General features: G+C 44.3%; 1 protein-coding gene and 1 long non-coding RNA gene across 2 annotated transcripts; one reads left to right on the plus strand and one right to left on the minus strand.

Moving 5' to 3' along the window:
• On the minus strand, positions 1-8,523 carry LOC115613095. The gene is made up of 5 exons (XR_003993276.1): positions 7,722-8,523; positions 5,710-6,235; positions 4,026-4,238; positions 3,542-3,643; positions 1-3,035 (listed from the first exon to the last, which is right to left on the minus strand). It is a non-coding gene; the product is annotated as an uncharacterized LOC115613095 (long non-coding RNA).
• A 249-nt stretch (positions 8,524-8,772) lies between these two features.
• On the plus strand, positions 8,773-11,701 carry LOC115613098 (nicotinamide riboside kinase 2-like). Its single transcript, XM_030498162.1, has 8 exons — positions 8,773-9,149; positions 9,327-9,417; positions 9,851-9,896; positions 10,044-10,230; positions 10,462-10,533; positions 10,991-11,097; positions 11,309-11,400; positions 11,509-11,701. Exons 1-8 carry the CDS (start codon positions 9,124-9,126, stop codon positions 11,512-11,514), a joined length of 627 nt encoding a protein of 208 aa, XP_030354022.1. The 5' UTR covers positions 8,773-9,123; the 3' UTR covers positions 11,515-11,701.
• Positions 11,702-11,834: the final 133 nt, after the last annotated feature.

Genomic DNA, 11,834 nt, shown 5'->3' on the forward strand with positions numbered 1-11,834 from the left:
ACATCAAGGGATAAGACAGATAATATTTAAAAAAACCAGTTACTCCCCCCAACCCTGATTTTTCTTTTTTTTTTAAAGGAAGCAAACAGATGCAGTGCTGAGACTGTGCATATAAAAGACTTGTTCCTGCTCTGCTTGTCATTTTCCTTCCAAAAGGAATAATAAAATGCCATGAAGCCAGAGCAGTAATGTTTCATTGTCACATTATCTTGATATAAGGTCTTCGCAGCCTATGATGTAGGTTTAAAAGTTTGATCCTTTGGTCTTATTTGCTGTATTGTATTCCAGTCAAGCCTGAAATCCAAACTCACACACACATCCCACAATGGAGAAATCTTGCATAAAGCAGACAGAAAAGACTTGATGTAAAATTGTGCTCCCTGGTGGAGAAATTTTATTTTGTGCAGTAAGAGCTCAAGCCATGCTGATCCATCACTTAACCAACAGGTTTGCAGCACAGAGAAAACACCAAGACTTTCTACAATATGAAAAGAGTGTGAGTGCCTAGTTCAACATATTTATTATAACCAAGATGGGTTTATACTGAATTACATAACAGGTTACAGCTAGAGAAGGTTTCTAAATACACAACAGAAGAACTCCCCAAGTCCTAAGACATACTTTTATGTTTGGTTAGATTTTAAAATTAATGTCACTCTTAATGCAGTAGCAAAACATTTCCTTTTAATGATGTGACACTTTAATATGGTCCTATATAATATTATAGAATCTGATGAAAACAGGTTAGTTTTACACCAGATAGTGCTACTTGGTTTACATAATGGGAACTAGGATTTTTCTATAAATAAGGACTTAATAACAAAAATCTGTTGATTTATTTTTAGAGAGAAGAACTGATATGATAACCAATGCCTTTATCTCTGGTTATGCAGACACCAGTAATCATAAACGTACTGAATGGGTCTTTAGGAAATACTAACTCTTGTTCAGTGGGGTTTCTTACAGTGTTAACAAAACCCATCCATTTTCATGGCAGCTGCCCTACCACTATTTTTTCTGGAGAGGCATGGACCAGTGAATGCATGACCTCAATTTAATAGCAGATGAATTTGAATCTACTCTTTAAAAACAACTTGGCCACTTTATGCTTCCTCAACAGTATACAGGATTTAGCCGTTTTAAACTCTGTGTCTTAACTGGGCTCTTGGAATAAATCTGAAGTTAGAAGACAGAAATATGAAAGACTTTAAAAGAGCTAACTCATGCTAATTTAAAAATATATTAAAATTTGGCATGCATTCCAATTCAAGAGTAAGGATCTAGCAAAACATGGATGTTAGAGTTCTCTTATGTGGTTGCAGAATGTTATGATCAACTGTTGACTGTTACAGAAAGTAACAATCTCTCTCCCTCTTTGGCCCTTTGAGAAGGGTTTTGGGTTTTTTTGGATGCATACAGAAACATAGAGCTACCTTTCATTATTTTAGGTTCCTTGGTATACTCAGAAAAGGCAGCCTACCAATTCAGCTAAGCCAGCAGTCGAGATCTAAGAAGTGTCAGAAGCCACAGACAGAATCATGCAAGTTAAAAGACTTGCCAGCTGTATGGGTTTTTAGATGGAAAAAAGTTCATAACTGATCTTGTGCCTAGAGCAAGGAGAGAGTTCTGCTGACTTCCAGCATAACCGATATGGCAGCAATTTAAACACTTGTATTCAGTTAATCCCATGTCAGCAAGCAGATTTCTTAAGTTTCTGTACCTGCAATCACTCAATTTTGAGCTGGGGAACAGTTGTCAGTGACTGAGTAAAAGAAAAAACCCAGCTCTACTTCAGCGTTTGGTCACATCACTTAATAGAAAGGTGAATAAGAACCAGCTAATAAACTGTAGGGTGGGCATGGCTAAACATTTATGGCTGTTTATTTAAATATTTATGGAGTGCTGGAACTCTGCAAGACACTGTTTCCATTTAACACTCTCCTGCAAGTTATCCTTCACAAGACTGAATCACTTAATCCATACTTTTTATTTAATTGTATGCAAGGAAAAAAATCAGGTCATCTAAAAAGTAAGGATCTTGAAATCAAGGAGCCAGAAAGATGAGTGAGATATCCCTTGAAGTCCTGTGTAGTTACCATTACAGATAGGTTACAGAGAGAGAGTGATCTTAGATATGTTTAGTTTAAAATTCAATAGTAGTCATGTAAAACTAACACAATTGTAAGCATATTGTAGCACCACTTGAAATTAACAGGTAATTTATTATTAGCCCTGTTGCAGTAATACCTGTCAGTTGCACTAGTGCACGTATGGAAGGGAGAGAGCCCAGTAATTGAGAGAAAGGTCTGCTTTTCTAAGCCTGAGTTGAGGGTGGGCATGTTTGCAAAACCTCCAATTTTAGCTACAAAAGTGTTATCACAGCAAGGCAGGAGTTTCACCAGGTTTTGCAGACTCAGCTAACTACGTATGTTAGAGTTTGCTCCCCATCAAAAGACATTAAAAAATTACCAAAGTACAGCTCAGTAGATTTATGCATTAGGTTGTAAGCCACCTAAAAACCAGGTCTAAAGTTATATTACAGGATCCCACTTAGCAATTTGGGTTAGCCCATGTAAGAAATGCAGGCATGTGATACCTTCCAATGAAACCAATCTCGGCATTCCTTGAGGGGAGAAAAAGACAGACCAAATCCCCAGGCAATTCATACTGACTCCCAATCCCATCTTATAACTTTGTGAGTTTTTTGGAACACAGCTAGGAAGTCGTGCACAGTGACAAATTCCAGTTGCTACTACAACACTATTATGACAGACCATTTTAAGGATAATTTACAGTAACTCCTTCAGAAGCTGCTGCGCAAAGAACACCAGAGCTTGCACTGACCTATTTAAAATTTGAGAACTCTGCCTACTCCATGATGAAGAGGTTTTGGAGAGTCTGAAAGCACAGTCCAGGGGGTCCTCATAAGACAGAGCAGATTGTGGCCTTCTCACCGTTTCCTATATCTCAACAGTTGCAGCAGTGCCATTTGTGTAGCCACCTTTAGACTTCATGTGGTCCTGAATTGATACAGCCTAGAAAAAAAAGTTTATTAGAACATGCATCTTATAAAGTGTGGTTGCCAGAGCAATTAATAAAAGCATTGATTCGCGGAGGCAGGTGAGCCATAGGATTACAGTCCCGGGTTCCAGTGGTGGTAGGAGAAATAACAGCTAAACCCTGGACTGTTAAATACTGGTTTAAGTCAGTGCGTAAAATGGATCTCGCTATCCAAAATCCACTTATATCACCCTGCCAGAGCTTTGACTTCAAGGTGATGAGTTATCTGGACCTACCATCGACTGCATACAGAGAATCCTTATCCAAAAGATTCTGATACATAAAGACACTGGGGAAATGAGTACTTCTTCTGCATATATTTTCCACAGTATCTTATGTTTACAAACGAGTTCTGATGCTATTCTATTGATGAAAAAATTTAAAAGTCAGTTTTCCCTCTCTTACGATAATCTAGAAGTTTATTAGCTACCTACTCTACAGGTTACTGAGAGCTGGGCTTATCCAAGAGGTGCACACTTACTGATGTGTAGTCACTACTCATCTCTCCTGCCCCAACATGCGCAGTGTGTACAAAGTTCATTGGTTCTCCTATCATATTCCGGTCCAGTCTCCGACGCCTCTTCTATAAGAAAGAAGGTATCTTAGGTCTCTATTCTGCAAACGTGAGCAGCTTTCAGAGAGAAACAAGCAGCAGAGATTAAAAAAAGACAGTCAATACTGACCCCTAATGACTCCTCATGGTAACTGGGCTGAAGTTTCAGCCGCCTTGGAGTAAAAGAGGGTTAAATTCACTTCTATTACTGATAAATGAATTTTAGCAAAAAATTTTAATGTTGGAAAGTCAGGGCCTAAGAACTGCAAACAGTCCCATGGCCAAACATGGTCTGGTTTATGCTTGTGCGTTACTTAGCCCAAACTAATTAAAACAACATGACAATGAAAATGTTTTCCACATAACTGAAAGACAGAATTTCAAATGTGATAAAGGATGTGCATCTACCTACCGGCTGGGGCTGTTCACCATTGCACCAGTTAAAACAAACCAGGAATTCAGTCATTATATTTTCAGCAGATAGGAAGGTCTTGTTAAGCACGATTATTTCTCTGGGAGTTAAAGCAGTACAAGGACCAAGCTGCAGTTCCTAAAGCGAGTTTGGGAAGGAATTGCTTGTGCAGATTCACTGGTAAAAATCACATAAAGCATCTGATGAGTATACCTGCAAAGAGATTATTAGTTAAATTTATACTAAAATATATTGAAGTCTTGTAACAGGTATTGAGCAATACACATTTCAGAAGACTAAAACTGTAAAAATCTTAAACATACTTGGACAGAAGAGTAACATCAATTTTAAATCAGTATGTTCATGTCAGAAATCAGGGTTAAGAACTCTGCACATATACTCCCAGGCAGACAGTAGTATAACATCTGGTTTCTTTACAGAAGAGTAGTAAAAGTAACTCTAGAATTAAGTCAGGTCTTGTATAACAGTTTCTGATCAGGTTTTAAGCAGAGCTTTGAAGCACAACAGATTGAATGCTTATCATTTACGAACCAGTGCAAAAGAAAGTTTTGTTCTTATATAGTTACTCTTCATAGAAACAGAAAAGCTCAAAATAAAGGATATTTTACAACTCCAAAAAGCCCTTAAAAGAGAGGGGGAAGCTTTGTACACCAGCAACAGAAACTGTTTATCAGAGCCTAGAGGTTCCCAGAACATATAAAACTATTGATGCAGCACTCTTGAACTGGCAACACAACCAGGAAGCTCACTGACTTTAAGTGCCCTGAAGCCATCATAAAAAACTTTATCGTGGTTAAAGACTACTACTATCTACCTTCAAATCAAACCCCGGGCTATAGAATAGCCTATCATAACAACTTTTTCATGCCCCAGATCATTTAAACAATATTATAACATTAATTTATAAAGAAGGTGTGTGGGTTTTTTATAAAGCTTACAGCTTAACAGAAATTACAGCTTCATCAATTCAGTCCTCCTGAGGCCCCACTGAAGCCTTCACAACCAAACAGCGTAAGCTTCTCTCTTCACAGGCATTTCTAATGTAGGTCCGCAACTATGTAATTAGCACATCTATTTCTTTCACCTTTGTGGTTTTCTTACACTTCATCACTTCTCACACTTCAAGCAGATTATTTAAAGTTCTGCCATTTATCTTTCAAAGCATTTGTTATGTTTGCTCTTAGCTTCAGGTGGCCTATATGATATATTATTGCAGAATGTGTCATATATTACTCTATATTTATCCTGGATGGTTTTAATATAATTCATTATCTGACTCAGTTATCATTTTTCACCTCACTTCATGCTCTCACAATGGTCTTTATCACCACTGATGCCTAGTTTGTGTGCAGCAAAGAAGGGACAGTGGCTCACATAACTGTAAGGACATAGAAAATCCAAAGCTTTTGCCTACACTTCACATTATTGCAGATTTTGGGGGTTTATTTCATGCTAAGGAGACTGTATCAAAGCTAACATTTTCTTAAAAATAATAAAATATGTCACTATACACTAATAACCTATTTTGAAAGCAGACTGACTGAGGCGAGCATCAAATCAGATAGAGAAACATCCCCACCCCAAAATAACAGTTGAACGCCCGCTGTCCTCCTGCCGTACCCCCAGCATTTGGCCATCCACCTCCGTGGGGCTCCGAGCGTACCTGGGTGTTACCTGCTGCTCCCAGGAGTCCTGACACGGTGGCACCTCCTCATTCAGGTGCTGGCACACAGCCACCTCCGGAGTGTCTTGGCGACTCCAGCGCATCTACAGTTCATATTCCTGGGTTATAATTAATCCTGAGCGCTAAGCAAGAACGCCTCACTGTGATCCCAGATCCTTCGCTCTGCAGGATGCTGCAGAAGTCTGCTGTGCACTTCACGCTTACCTACAGGTGTCAGAAAAGCAGAATGGAAACCAAAAATAGCGCCCTGGTTTCGCGTCAGATCTGTAGAGCCGTGCAGTTTTCCCAGCACTATCCATACAGCCTGTGGCTCACTTCCACCCCTGCGGCAGCGCTGCAGGTGTCCTCCTGGCACACAGCACCGCTGGATGTCTTCCTGTTGTGTTTTACAACAGAACTGTTCTTTTCCTCTGCATGAGTCAGAGTGTCATCCTCCAGGACAGGAATGGCTGCGCCGGGGCACAGGACACCACCTTCCTCCTGACACTCAAGGTTTCCATATGAACTGGAAGAATTTTAAAAACATCTTAATGTGTTTGGGCTTGCTCAGGACTAATAAAAGGCAACAAGAACCCGCAAACCGAGGAGAAAACAACATTTTGTCACTGTTGGCACACAGAGTAGAACTGGACAATATCCTGTTGTTCTTTCTCTCTATTTTTCACCATAGCAGCAGTATCATTGAGGAGAGAGAGACAAAGGGCCAGGGAAATGGCTAGCACACACAGACACAGATGTGGAATGAGATGGGCAGGATGCACAGCCATTCTGGAGTCTGTAGCCTTAAAGCGCCTGAGAGCTTTATGTTTAGGTATACTTTACTGAGCATAACATGCCAGTCGTTCTACTATAGCTGTGTATTAAAAAGTATTCAAAATTTTACTGTATTTTACTCATAAAATATCTTTTCACTTCTCTAGGAAGTGAAACATGTTTGCCTGACTCAAAACGGGAGAATTCTCCCTTTCCATAGACATGAGAGGTGCTCGGTAATCTCGTTAAATAACATCACTGAACATCTCTGTTCTTCACAACTGGCCTTTACACTCAAAGTCTGATCATTACAAAACCTGAACTCCAGGCTGTCAGTGAGTGTGAAGTTAGCGTATGTCAATCATCACATCAGGCGCAGGCTGCCATCACCCTGCCCCAGTGGAGCTGTTAAATCACAGGAACTTCCCAGTCTGGTTGTTGTCATTTTTGTTCCAGCTCTGTCAGTACTGAATTGATGTGAGCAGCATTTTTCAGCCTCATTGCCTTTCTAAAAGCCACTGTGCTGCTAGTTCGTTCATTATCCATACTTTGCTTATTTGATATTTACCTCATGTTAAAATCCTGGAACAGTTATATTTATTTGAATGGCAAGGTGTGGTAAAAACAGCAGAATTTGTATTTTTAGATCAAAAATCAGTTTTAAGCATGAATCTTGAAGAGTGCATCTTGCTTGGTGAAAGGTGAGGAGTAAAAAACAATAAATGACCAAGACTTTGGAAGAACCTTAGAGTCAAACAGCTGAAATCCTGTAGTAGAGTGAATTTAACTGCTTGGAAGGAGCATCCTGATTTTACCAGAAGAGGTACAGAATATAAATTCAGTTTGAGATGTAGTCCTCAAACTGCATAATAACATTACTATGTAGTATGATTATATATTGGCCTTCTGCCTTCGTGAAGCTTCATGGAAAGCTGAGAATATGGTTTTACCTATGGAGACCTCCATTAGTCTAAGGGTGTTGGTATTCTTAATTCTCCTTTCAAAAGCTAAGTGAACACATGCATTAAAAAGGGGGAAAAAAAGCCCACCACAAAACCAACAACCCCCCCCAGGGCAGCTCCTCTGTTTCAAAGTGGAAATGAGCTTAGTCACAAATGAAAAAAATCTGCATTTTTAACTGACTGCCCATTCCCCATCAAAAAAGAAAAGCCAAGAGACCAAATCGTGTTCATTTGGAAGTTAAAAATAACTGTGAGAGAAATGAACTGGAGCCTTACCAGAAGACGACTAATGAAAATCACCAAAAGCTGAGAAGCCAGAGCGTTGGCACCACACCACCCACCGCTACTGTAAACACCTTCGGGTCAACAAACTGAGTTACCAGTTTGTGTATTACGGAATTTAATTAATATTACGAAAAATAAACTCATTAACAATAAAAAAGGCTGTGACCGTGAGGTTTATTTCTTCATAGAAGGGAAAACGCTGTAACAATCAGAGGTGCCGTCCCTCAGGCGCAGCAGTCCAGGCTCGGGCAGACCCGCAGCTGAGGGACAAACATCCCCGCCAAGGAGACGCGTGTGCTCCTTAGAACTGCCCTTGAGAGCTGCGGGTTAGCGGAGACAAACCCCTCACGCTGAGCTCCCAGTCAAGTTCCTTCATGCCTGCTACAACTGCCCCATTCATGGCGCAAGGACAGGTCGTGACCTTGCCCGCGGGTGCAGCATCACCCGCCGCGGTCTGCGCTGCGGGGCTGCAGCGGTCACCCTGCCCCCGAGCGACCTGCGCGCCAGCCCCGCGTGCCCTTCCCTCTGCGAGCCACGGCACGGGACAAGCGGTGCCCGCACGGCCCGGCCCGGGGCCTTTCCCCGCTCTGCTGTGGCGCTCCAGGCAGCCGCAGCACGGCGGCGCCGCTTCGCGGTCGAGGCGATGGGTCTGAAACCCGGCCGGTGCTGGAGCGGGCGCCAAGAGCCGCCTGCGGCCTTCCGGATAGGAGCGGTAACAGCTCGGTACGGCGAACCACCGCCTCGGCGGAACAAGGGCTGGGGCGCTGCCCGGCGGGTGCCCGCGCTGCCGCAGCCGCTGTAGCGGCTCCCGGGCGGTGGGCGGCGCAGCCTGGGCAGAGCGCGCGGGCCGAAGCGCGGCGCACCCATCCGCGGCGCACCCACCAGCCCCGCCCCGCAGGGCGCGACGCTCCTGCCATTGGTGCAGCTGACACCCTCTCCGCAAAGCGGCTGCCAATGAGCGCCGCCGAACCGCCGCGCCGTAACCGTATCGGGTGTGAGTGAGCGCGCATTGCCCAATAACCGTGAGGCGTCAGCGTTGTGCGCTTTCCATTGGCTGCGGAGCGGCGGCAGCCGCCCAATGGGCGCGCAGGAGGGCGAGGGGAACCCGCCGGCAGCGGGTGCCCGCCTCCCTTTGCGGAGCGCTCCGGCGCGGCGCGGATCAGCTCTGCTGCTGCTCCCTCCTTCTCCGACCATGGCCTTGCCCGGCAGTTGACGTTTGGCCTCTCCCCTCTCTACCTTCCTCTCCTTTTTCAGCCCCTTTCTCCCCTCTCCCCGGGTCCCGGCTCAGGCACGTAGGCGGCCGGTACCGGAGACACCGGGTCCCCTCTCCCCCACCACCCCGCCCCTCAGGACCGGGCTGCAGGAGTCGGGCCGGGCGGCTGCCGGACACGCCATGAACATCATCATCGGCATCGGCGGGTAGGAGCCGCGGGGCGGGCTGGGGCGGGCGGTGATTCCGTTGGGGCGCTGGGCCCGGGCCCTCCACCCCCCCCCTGCACCTTCCGGTGCTCCTCGTGCCGCAGCGGCGCGAGCGCGCGGGAGCGGCCCCGCGCACGTGCCCGGCGCGTTTCCCACGCCCGGGCGCTGTCGCCGCAGGGTCACCAACGGCGGGAAGACCACCCTGACGCGGCGGCTGATGCAGGCCCTGCCCAACTGCAGCGTGGTGCACCAGGACGACTTCTTCAAGGTGAGCGGCCGCCGCCCGCCCGCCCGCGGGAAGGCGAGGGGTGACCCCCGCGTGCTTCCGCCCGCGGCTCCTGGCGCCCTGCCCGCCGGCCGCGCCGCCCTGCCCCGCTCCCCTCCGCGCCCCGGCCGTCTGCAAGCTGCGCTGCCATGTTTAGCTGGGCTGGGGGATAAGCCTGCGGTGCCGTGTGTCCGGGTGACTTTCCATTTCCTCTGAGTGCTATGCGGCGTGCTTGTGTTGGGGGGAAGATAGAGGAGCAGGGTACTTTATCTTAGCCTTGTTACTACTGCTTTTTATCTGCAAGCAAACCTGGTGGAGGGTTAAGATTTCTCTTTGTAGCTTTAGGGTTCGGATCTTGAATCTTACTTTGAAATGAGTAACAAGTTTTCCAGTAGCTGTCCTGACCAAGCAGTTTTTCTTCTTATCACTGTTTCAGCCCCAAGATGAAATAGAAGTTGAAGATGGGTTTAAACAGTACGATGGTAAGGCTTTGCTACAGCATTATCAAGTTCAAAAAGTTTGAGTATTTTGATACTTTATGTGCACTGGTTTTGTGCACTGGTTTTGTACTCTCTTATTACTAGATGATATTAATTACTGCTTACTCATAGTTGTCTGTTTTGTCTTAGTGATTAGCGCGTTAGACATGGAAGCTATGATGAGTACCATAAATGCTTGGATAAAAAACCCAGTCAAGTTTGAACGTTCTCACGGTATCAACAACACATTGGATGCCCAGATCTTAGAAGATAAGGAGGGAGAAGATGAAACAATCCACATTCTTATTGTTGAAGGCTTCCTACTTTACACCTACAGGTAATCAAATGTGCCTTCATGTATTTTGCTTTTATATGATAGGCAAACCTCCAAGGGAATAAAAAGACCTGCTCTAAACCAAGAGTTAGCAGCTGGAATTGACTACTGCTCAGTGTGGGTGTCACAAGCCTGAAGATAGCTCTAGGTGCAGGAAATGGATGTAGTTTTACTTTTCCATTTCTTGCTACTAATCAAACAGCTTGGCTGTAACCAAACCTGTGTCTCTTTCAGGCCACTGATTGATGTGTTCCACCATCGGTACTTTCTTTCCATTCCGTATGAAGAGTGTAAGAGGAGACGAAGGTAAGTTGTTCTTTCTAGGTTCCCCTGCTAGCCCAGTAGCATTTTACTCTGTTCAAGACTGTTTGTTTCTCTGAAGCTTTCAGATAAGAGAGGATAAACACTAATGCAGCTGCTGTGTTAGACTGTAGCTTCCTTCCCCAAACAACCCAAAAGCTTCCTACCGAGCTGTTGTGTACATCTCAAACTATCCTGGGGTTCTATATAAGTTCTGCTTTTAAGAGGGGATTATTGATCAACGTTAAGATCAGTCTGTCTTAAGAATCCTTTTTGCATCAAATGCCAAGTTTTGTGGGTATCTTTATGCTTGTGGCTTATGCTAAATACTGACTTTTGATAAGCTCAGGAACTACGTGGGAGGCAACAGGCTCAGGCTAGTGTGTAGAGAGAGTGAATGAACTATCAGTCATCTCCCTGAACTGCAATTACTGCTCTTGAGTAACAAGGTCTTAATTTATAGTTCAAGGAATTACACCGTACCAGATCCACCTGGATTGTTTGATGGCCACGTTTGGCCTATGTATGTAAAGCACAGGAAGATAATGGAAGATCTCGGAGTTGATGTGGGTAAGTCTTTAATGACAACAGCACTTTGGAAAGATGGCTCTAGGAGAGTGCTTTTCAAACTGGGATATATGTGCTGGTTAGATGCATGAGAAGAGGTGAAGCAGGTGGAGAGGACATTTCTCTGGTACCAGTCAAATGCATGCTCTTTAGGATCTGTTGGGCTTACAGAAGCTTTAAAATTATAGCTCTCGTTTTACTTTCTTTCTTTAAGTGCACTTGAATGGAACAAAATCCAAGGAGGAGCTGTTTAACGATGTGTATGGACAGATCCAGAATAAGATTGAAGAATTACTTAACATGCAGGTACATGTTTATGCTGGTAATTATAACTCAAAGGCAATCCTTTTAAAGGCTGTGTCAAAAAAGCATTAAGCTGTAACCTGAAATATGTTCATGTGTATCTTTGTTTAGAAATGAGCTGCTTCTAATTCTTGTGGGTGAAGATGAGTCCTGTTTGCTCTGCGCTGCCTACCTGCCTGCCTCTAAAGTTCCAGCTTCTGTGAAGACTCTCAACTTTTAAATTCGACTTTGTTCAATCTTCCCTTGAAACCGAGCTATACATGGTCATAATTAAAAAGCACTTCCCCCTTGTCTGTCATCTTAATTTGTGCTTCAGTCTCATATGGGGCCTCAGATGAACTCGGTCTTCTCCCAGTCATGTTATTAGCCCGTGAGAGTAAAACATCGTAGTGTGTATGTACATATATACCCACATATACTTATTGGAGTTCTTCCCT

Source organism: Strigops habroptila, chromosome 9 (genome assembly GCF_004027225.2).
Source record: "Strigops habroptila isolate Jane chromosome 9, bStrHab1.2.pri, whole genome shotgun sequence".
In the NCBI taxonomy this organism is placed as follows: domain Eukaryota; kingdom Metazoa; phylum Chordata; class Aves; order Psittaciformes; family Psittacidae; genus Strigops; species Strigops habroptila.

Excerpts from the sequence above, each read along its gene's own strand:
- LOC115613098 (XM_030498162.1), top strand. The coding sequence starts at position 9,124 with ATGAACATCATCATCGGCATCGGCGG. Across the intron at positions 9,897-10,043 it reads TGGGTTTAAACAGTACGATG|TGATTAGCGCGTTAGACATG; the intron begins GTAAGGCTTTGC and ends GTTTTGTCTTAG. Across the intron at positions 11,098-11,308 it reads AGATCTCGGAGTTGATGTGG|TGCACTTGAATGGAACAAAA; the intron begins GTAAGTCTTTAA and ends TCTTTCTTTAAG.